The sequence below is a fragment of the Punica granatum genome, chromosome 1 (assembly GCF_007655135.1).
Source record: "Punica granatum isolate Tunisia-2019 chromosome 1, ASM765513v2, whole genome shotgun sequence".
Lineage (NCBI taxonomy): Eukaryota > Viridiplantae > Streptophyta > Magnoliopsida > Myrtales > Lythraceae > Punica > Punica granatum.
The window spans coordinates 52055544-52064263 of record NC_045127.1 but is presented as its reverse complement, the minus strand read 5'-3'; the positions used below and the strand labels follow the sequence as shown (position 1 = coordinate 52064263).

Here is an 8720-nt window from a genome sequence, read left to right as displayed (position 1 = left end):
TCAAGTGTAAATGCTGCAAACCACATGGATTACCTTCACATCTTTGTATCAAACTAGTCGTATGGTCTATACATTGGACAGAAACCTTAATTACGTATTTACTCGATAAGTACATTTACTAACTTAGGTACAACTATAAACTTCAGGTATGATCAACATAAAGCAACCCGAAACTAAGAACAGATGCACATTTATCTTTGTACTCGGACAGGGACATAGCAGAGGTGCTCTTCCTTCTTCACCTCAGAGTATTTCATCCACTCGTTCCCTGGCCAGAGTAAGGCGAGATGAAACTTTCCACATAAACAATGAATTCGTACCGAAAACCAGACCAGCCAATATCAAGCAAGAATTGAAAACTCCCATCGGCTATATCATACAGGACTATCTCATTCCTGTCAAGACCTAGGAGGATCTTGCCATTCCTAAGAGACAGCACTTGCACGCGTTTTGCTGGGGCAGGAAATATTTCTCCCGAGATACTGAAAAGCTTAGCCCATGATGTCTTCACACCGTACTCCTTCATCGACCATCCCTCAAAAATGCCACTCCACTTCCAGTAACCCGTATATACAACCAACCGCCCATCAATAATCCCTATTCCTTGGAACTCAGTGTTAGCATTGGTTTCTGGCATCGGCAGTTCTCGAAATTTTTCTGTAGCCAAGTCAAACGAAACAATGGCACATGAATCTTCTGCTTCAGTTCTGGACCTCATGAACCAATGCACAGCCCCATTCAAGTAAAATGAATCACAGGAAAGCTTACCCCTGGGATTATCATGAATTCTCCTCCAGGCATTAGTTTTGAGCATAAAAACATCAACTACAATTTGCTTAACACATTGCTCATTTCGAGAACAAACAGCCCTTACGACCTTATAGTCACCAGTTTGACAATCATAGCCAATGCCAAGTCCAAAGGACAACCACTGACTGAACCCAAGGTTAGGTCCATTCGGGTCATTTGGCAAATTCCTGACCTCCTTCGTAGATGGATTCCACAGAGATATGATATGATGCAGACAGGAAAGCTGAGTGAAACATATTAAGCCATCACATGATCCTGCCACCTGAATCTTTATCGGTGGGAAACGGCTGATTGGGTCGTGAAGACTGTTCATTGCCTTATCAACACTAACCCCCTCGAACACTTCGAAACTGAGAGACTGAGGACGACTGGCACTCACAGTTCTCTGAAAACATAAGCGGTCGATTTTAAGGACCTTCAGACAGGCAGCTCTCATGTCAGTCCTCAGACGCTCCCCGTGCGCTTTGACAAACAGCGGATGAGAAATCAAAGCACACCATTTCTTGTTCGTTAACTTTAGTCGAGTCACTGAAGTTGCCGGTATCCTCGTAAGAATTTCGACAAGGATGTCATCACTGAGCTTCTCCATGACTGTAACTTTCTAGATGTGATCGCTTTGCAGGTGTTTCCAGACAACAAAGTTCGCTGTTCAGAGGCAAACACAAACCTCCAATTAGAATACTGACTGACAAAAGCTAAAACCTTAACTTTTCTCGATGAGCTTAGTATCAAACTGACATAATCAAAACCCATCCAGCTTTCAAATTGGAACATCGAAATGATGAACCCATTGGTTTTGAGTCAAACAGGAAGAAAAGCAAACAAATTTCCATTTCCAGTAAACAGAACAGATGAAAGAGGACAGGGTAGAGATCAAGCTAACCCAAGAGAGCTGGAAAAGAGGGGAAATACGCCGAGAGGATGCTCGAACCGAAGAAGAGAGAGGAACTGGAAGTCCAATTCAGTGAAGATCAGAGCTCGATTCCGGAGTCGACATGGCGACAGGACATACCATTTGCGCAGAAGGGGGAGTCCTCGCAAGACAGACAGAGCAGGAACGGTAAGCAGAGACGGCGAAAGGAGAGTGTAAAAGTTTGTGTTTGGTCCTCAAAATTTAATTATTTTTTCAATTTGGTCCTACCAAATGAATAAGTTGTCATTTCAGGGGAAGAAAGGAAACTATATAATGGTTCGATTCAAGTTGATCCATCTTGCACTCCACTCACACTGTCTGTCCAGTTCGTGCTAGATGTAGCTAACAGTCGAGCTCGAGCCGGGCATCACGGGCTTATCCAAATTGACTTTTCAGTGTGTTCGAAGTTAATATTCCATCTAATTTAGATTGGCATTTTTCCTGTCTAAGTTTAATCTATAACATAACATTTTTACCGACCCAAATGCAATTGGGGTAGTTGGTTCAGTTCTCTTCGGTTGGAGGGTAAAAATATCCAAAAGTGTGTCTTGATGCTTGAATGAATTGAGACAGGACCCTAGGTTTGTGGCAGTGGACGCCCTTGAAATGGCAAGACACATGATGAAGAAGGAAGAGTAAGACAGAAACTCCATATCAGTCCTGCATAGTTAGTTACTGTGACAGGCTCTGTGTGTGCGCTCGCGTGCGTGATAACTGAGGAAGAGGGGGGTGGCTCTTCTACTGGCATCACAGATGAGAACTACAGCATTACCAGAGCAAACAATTCTACATCATTGTAAACCATCACGTGTAAATGTTGCAAATCATTGACACCACTGCCGCTTACCTTCACATATTTGTTTCAACCAGTCGTTTGGCCTGTACATTTCGCGGACGCCATAGTTACATGTTTCTCATTAAGTACAATACAATAACCTAGGTACAATTATAAACTTCATGTACAATCAGAAAAGAGTAACTCGAAACTAAGAACATATATACATTAGTAGATATGGTGGAGGTCAGTCTGGTTTGATTGGCATATACCCCGTGTGCCATTTATCTGCTGGATGGCTTTGGGTGGTGTTTTTTTTTTTTTTTTTTTGGGGGGGGGGGGGGGGGGGGGGGTTTAGTGGGTTTCCATTAATGCTCCTGAATGTGAATTTTGGGGAATTGAAGTCAAGTCAAGAAATCACTTGTTCTTTACCTGTCCATTCACTCGTGCTGTTATAAGTAGAGTGGGCGTGAATGAAGTGGCGCGTGACTGGAATTCCGAGTTACAATGAGTCTGCTTGCTTAGGGGAGGAAGTTGGACTCCGTCATTCTCAGGCACCTGTGGTCATGCTACATTTATCAGATATAGCGAGAGAGGAATCCAAGGATTTTTCAAAGGAGGACCTGCTCTGCTTTGTCATTGACTCAGCAAATCTGGCATATGGTGAAGCTGAAGGTTCTCTCCATTCCGAGCTTAGAAGCAAAAACGAAGACTTCTATTTCTGCTAAAAAATCTTTGATGTAAATAGTTACTAAAGGTTCTTCTTTGGATAAGTGTACCCGTGCATTCTTTTGATCAATGAGGAATTTCTATCACTTATAAAAAGACAAATTCACACACAAACACACACACACACACATTAGTCTCTATACTCGAATCAGGGACATAGCCGATGCATTCTGCCTTCTTCACCTCAGTATTTCATCGACTAATTCCCCGGATAGGGTAAGGTGAGATGAGACTTTCCACATAAACAATGAATTCGTAACGAAAATCAGACCAGCCAATATCAAGCAGGAATTGACAACTTCCCTCTGCTATATCATACAGGACTATCTCATTCCTGTCAAGGCCTAGGAGGATCTTGCCATTCCTAAGAGATATCAGTTGCAAGCGTTTTGTTGGGGTAGGCAATCTATCTCCCGAGATACTGAAAAGCTTAGCCCATGATGCCCTCCCACCGAATTCCTTCATCGCCCATGCCTCAAAAAGGCCACTCCGCTTCCAGTAAACCGTATATATGACCAGACACCCATCAATAATCCCTATTCCCTGGAACTCGGTGTTTGCATTGCTTTCTGGCAATGGCACTTCTCGGAACTTTTCTGTTGCCAAATCAAACGAAACAATAACACATGAATCTTCTGCTTCAGTTTTGCACCTCATGAACCAATGCACAGCCCCATTCAAGTGAAATGAATCACAGGAAAGCATACCCCTAGGATTGTCGTGAATTCTCCTCCAGGCATTAGTTTTCAGCGTGAAAACATCAACTACAGTTTCCTTCACACCATGCTCGTTTTGAGAACAAGCAGCCCTTACTATCTTATAGTCATCCATTTGACGATCAAAGCCAATACCAAGTCCAAAGGGCACCCGCTGACTGAGCCCAAATTTATAAGTTCCATTCAGGTCATCTGGCAAATCCCTGACCTCCTTTGTAGATGGGTTCCACAAAGAGAGAACATGATACATACCACAATGCCGAATGAAAAATATCAAGCCATCACAGGATCCTGCCACTTGAATCTTTGTCGGTGTGAAATGGCTGATTGGGTCATGAAGATTGGTTACTTCAATATCAAAGCTATGCCCCTCGAATACTTCAAAAACAATAGACTGAGGAGGACCGACATTTGAGGCTCCCTGAAGACAAAAGCGGTCGATTTTAAGGATGCGAACTGCTCTCATGTCAGTCCTCAAATGCTCTGCGTATGCTCTAACAAACAGCGGATGAGAAATCAAAGCACACCATTTCTTGTTCGTTAACTTTAGTTGAGTCACCGAACGTGCCGGTATCCTAGTAAGAATTTGGACAAGGATGTCATCACTGAGCTTCTCCATGACCGTAATCTTCTAGATGTGATTCACTTTGCAGGCGTTTCCAGACAAAGAAGTTTGGCACAATTGGTCCTGCTGTTCAGAGGCAAACACGAACCTAAAATTAGAACACTGAATGACCAAAGCTAAAAATCATAATTTTTCTCGATGATCTCAAGTATCAAAATCACAGAATCAAAACCCATCAAGCTTTGGAATTGGAACATTGAAATGATGAACCCATTGGTTTTGAGTCAAACAGGAAGAAAAGCAAACAAATTTCCATTTCCAGCATACAGCGCAGATGAAAGAGGACAGGATAGACATCAAACTAACCCAAGAGAGGTGGAAAAGAGGGGAAATTCGCCGAGGGGTTGCACGAACCGAAGAGGAGAGAGGAATTGGAAGTCCAATTCAGTTCAGTAAAGATCAGAGCTCGATACATGGCGACTCGACATACCTTCGAGCAGAAGGCGGAGTCCACAGAAGACAGACAGAGCGCGAGCAGTGAGCCGACAGCAAAGAAGGGTAAAATTATGTCTTTGGTCCTCAAATTTTGTTTATTTTTTCAATTTGGTCCCATTAAATACAAGAATTCTCACTTCAAGCGACGAAATCATACAATTGCTCAAGTTGATCCATCATCTTGCACTCTTTACCTACTGCCTGGGTCCGGCGGGTCGTGCTAGATCGGCCTAAGGGCAAGCTCGAGAGAGGTTCAACTGGCCACGTGAAGGCCATCACGGGCTTAGCCAAGTTGAATCCTCTGCATGTTCCAAGTTAAAATTTCTTTAAATATACATTGGCATTTTTCCTTATCAATTTTGACCTGCACATTCCATTTTACGGTTTACCGACCCTCATGCAATTGGAGTAGTCTGGTAAGTAGAGTGTAAGATGTCCAAAAGGGTGTCTTGATTCTTGAATGAATCAAGACAGGAGCGTATGTTTGTGGCAATGAAGAGGAGGCTGCAGAGTCGATTAGTGTGAAAGGCTGTGCGTGTGTGTGTGTGTGTGGATATAACCGAAGAGGGGGGTGGGGATGGGGTCGTTGTCTTATCCTAAGCTTACCAAAATTGAGGAGGAGAATTGAAAGCCAAGAGAAACAAACGGAAAAGAAAGCACTGATGATCACACGCATACACACACATACAAATTCCTCCAGAATTTATTGAACTTCAACCAAGCAATCTCTTTGGTGAAGGAAGGGGAAGGACATGGCGAAGCTGGTGGCAGTCCAACACCAAAACCACCCTTCTTTCTCCCTCCTCCATTCCTCTTCCTTCTCCGACTTCAATGGCGCCCGCCTCCACACCTCCGTTCAGGTCTCTCTCTCTCTCTCTCTCAGTACGTGAGTGTGCGTGCGTGTGTTTGTGTTGGCGTTAGACTTCATAATGTGTTCTCGATAAATTTGCAATTTTCTCAGCTGGGTATTGATAAAAATGGATTCATCTTGCAGTCTAGCTCTGCGTCTTCTTCCTTGAGATTCTGCACTAGTCTCACTGGAGTTTTTTATTGGCATGTCCAATGAGAAAACTACAGCATTACCAACGCTGACAATTTTATGGCAACCCGGATTTCTCATCTAGTTCATGTTCAATTCTGGTGCTAGAACATACTAACCGAGCTAATGTAGCTTATGATCAATGTTTTCCTGAAAATGGATCATACTTGTGTCATGTCAACTTTCTTGTCCGGGATTTTGTAACGGTTTGTCTCCTGGTGGATGATTTTTGCATTCATTATCTTGAGGACTCGAGAGCAAGAAATCCTGTAACTCTTTTCCATGTTGACTTGAATTGCAACTGACATAGACAACGTGAGAGAAGTCAGTGGTCCGACTCCGATGGCTAACAAATGAATTCATAATTGCAGTACAAGAGGAAGTTCGTGCAGCCTAAAGGAGCATTACATGTTATTGCTTCGAGCACCAAGAAAATCCTCATAATGGGAGGCACCCGTTTTATCGGTGTATTCCTGACAAGACTCCTTGTCAAGGAAGGCCATCAGGTACTTTGACTATCTACTTAATTCCAGACAGATAGTTTCCGCTCAATAATTATTAATTTTCTTTTTTAACGAACAACAATTGATTGATGGAATAATTCAACCGTTGTTCTGTTTGTGATGTAATTTTGGAAGGTGACTCTATTTACCAGAGGGAAGGCACCTATTACTCAACAATTACCGGGCGAATCAGATAAGGACTATGCAGATTTCTCCTCTCAAGTAAGTGCAACTGATAAATGTGCAATTTCTCAGACCAATTTGCATTGAAAAGAGTGTCTCACGATTCCTTAAAAGTTTGGTTAACCTGCTGGTCTCATTTGACATGATATAGGTATTGCATTTGAAAGGAGATAGGAAGGACTTTGATTTCGTAAAGTCGAGCCTCTCAGCAGCAGGATTTGATGTTGTATATGACATCAATGGTGTCATTCAGAATTCTCCTTTCCCTTCTGCCTTTGATCTTTTCCTGCTACAATTGAAATGACTTGTAAGCCTTGTGAACATTATGTGAACAGGCCGTGAAGCTGATGAAGTTGCCCCAATCTTGGATGCCCTCCCGAATCTTGAACAGTATGCGCTGTCTGACTATTTCCTCTTATTGTTGACTTGTTAATTTTGTGAGATCTCAGTATTCTTTCCGATATTCCTCAGGTACATTTACTGCTCTTCAGCTGGTGTCTACCTCAAGACTGACACTCCACCTCACTATGAGGTGAATTCATACTTCTTTACCTTCATCAGTTCTTACTTTGGCTTGTCAAAGTACTTGAATTTCTGATAAAGGTCACCTTGAGAGTCTATTGGATCTGGTTGTTATGTACTAGTAAAGCCCTTTCAGTATCTTTTTCCCTCCATCTACCATAAAGAATTCACTGTTTGCTTATCATTCTCATCAGTGGCTTCTGATGGTAGTTTGATGCAGTAGATCCAAAGAGTAGGCACAAGGGAAAGCTCGAGACAGAGAGCTTGCTCGTGAAGAGGGGAGTCAACTGGACTTCTTTAAGGCCTGTTTACATCTACGGGCCCCTGAACTACAACCCTGTTGAAGAATGGTTCTTCCACCGCCTCAAAGCGGGCAGGCCAATCCCTATCCCGAACTCCGGGCTGCAAATTACCCAACTCGGGCATGTTAAGGTCAGTCAACTATTATCTGCAGCAAATTGCATAGAAATAACATGTACAGATTGTGTGGTCTTCTCCGAGAGATGGACTGTATGACGTGATCTGGTGGTGCTGTACCAGGATCTGGCGAGGGTCTTTGTTGAAGTTTTAGGAAACGAGAAAGCCAGCAAGCAAGTGTTTAACATTTCAGGAGAAAAATACGTGACCTTTGATGGTCTAGCAAAAGCATGTGCCAAGGTAATTGCGATTGCCTCCATCTGATAATCTCTTATTAAAGATCAAACTGATTGCATTAGATACTGATAATGTTCCTTTTACAGGCTGGTGGATTCCCTGAGCCCGAGATCATTCACTATAATCCCAAGGAATTCGACTTCGGCAAGAAGAAGGCTTTTCCATTCCGTGACCAGGTGAGCACAGGAAAGGAACAAAGCACATTTCAAAAGGGAATGTCTACGGCCTTGATGTTGTCACTAATGGACGCTTTATTCTTTTTCTTATTTTGCAAATTGATGCAGCACTTCTTTGCATCGGTCGAGAAAGCCAAGAGCGTCCTGGGGTGGAAACCCGAGTTCAACCTAGTGGAAGGGCTCGCAGACTCCTACAATCTCGACTTTGGCCGAGGCACGTACCGCAAAGAGGCCGATTTCTCAACGGATGACATGATCCTCGGAAAGAGCCTAGTGCTACAGAGCTAAATTCAAACTCACCAATTTTCTGTGTATCAACACCTCATGGGCCTTGCCTCTGTTCTCTGTTTATGGATGTGGAAATTGGAATCCCTCCTCATATCCATGAGCCCAAACTGAAGTTTTAGGAATTTGAGATGGAAATGAAGGCTTGAATTGCTTCATCCTCCTCCTGCTCTGAAAATTCTGATTGGGCATTCAAGAATTTTTGGTCACATCATCTCTTGGTTGAATCCTTAGATTTTTGGGCCATGAGATATTGTTCCTTATGGATCTTTGGTTGAATTCCTTATGCCACTCGGCCCAAATGTGCCGTTTTAAGGAGGACATATTGATTGAGCCCATGGACTAATAATAGTAC

The 8720-nt window shown here is 43.0% G+C and overlaps 3 protein-coding genes across 6 annotated transcripts; 1 reads left to right on the top strand and 2 right to left on the bottom strand.

The window, feature by feature from the left end:
- LOC116202203 (F-box/kelch-repeat protein At3g23880-like) lies at positions 1–2795 on the bottom strand. Of its 2 annotated transcripts, XM_031533652.1 has the most exons (3): positions 1694–2795; positions 769–1455; positions 1–657 (listed from the first exon to the last, which is right to left on the bottom strand). In XM_031533652.1, the coding sequence occupies exons 2-3, from the start codon at positions 1397–1399 to the stop codon at positions 254–256; spliced, it is 1035 nt and encodes a 344-aa protein (XP_031389512.1). In that variant the 5' UTR covers positions 1400–1455; positions 1694–2795; the 3' UTR covers positions 1–253. The 2 variants fall into 2 exon arrangements, with proteins under 2 accessions (XP_031389512.1, XP_031389504.1); XM_031533644.1 differs by having other exon boundaries at positions 1–1455; positions 1694–2792.
- A 421-nt stretch (positions 2796–3216) lies between these two features.
- LOC116202214 (F-box/kelch-repeat protein At3g23880-like) lies at positions 3217–5045 on the bottom strand. Of its 3 annotated transcripts, XM_031533683.1 has the most exons (3): positions 4875–5043; positions 3935–4634; positions 3217–3823 (listed from the first exon to the last, which is right to left on the bottom strand). In XM_031533683.1, the coding sequence occupies exons 2-3, from the start codon at positions 4560–4562 to the stop codon at positions 3420–3422; spliced, it is 1032 nt and encodes a 343-aa protein (XP_031389543.1). In that variant the 5' UTR covers positions 4563–4634; positions 4875–5043; the 3' UTR covers positions 3217–3419. The 3 variants fall into 3 exon arrangements, with proteins under 3 accessions (XP_031389543.1, XP_031389534.1, XP_031389525.1); XM_031533674.1 differs by having other exon boundaries at positions 3217–4631; positions 4875–5045; XM_031533665.1 differs by having other exon boundaries at positions 3217–4634; positions 4875–5042.
- A 556-nt stretch (positions 5046–5601) lies between these two features.
- LOC116202194 (chloroplast stem-loop binding protein of 41 kDa b, chloroplastic) lies at positions 5602–8647 on the top strand. Its single transcript, XM_031533632.1, has 10 exons — positions 5602–5863; positions 6414–6548; positions 6681–6767; positions 6880–6970; positions 7064–7118; positions 7200–7260; positions 7461–7682; positions 7791–7907; positions 7991–8080; positions 8189–8647. The coding sequence occupies exons 1-10, from the start codon at positions 5756–5758 to the stop codon at positions 8366–8368; spliced, it is 1146 nt and encodes a 381-aa protein (XP_031389492.1). The 5' UTR covers positions 5602–5755; the 3' UTR covers positions 8369–8647.
- The last annotated feature ends 73 nt before the right edge of the window (positions 8648–8720 follow it).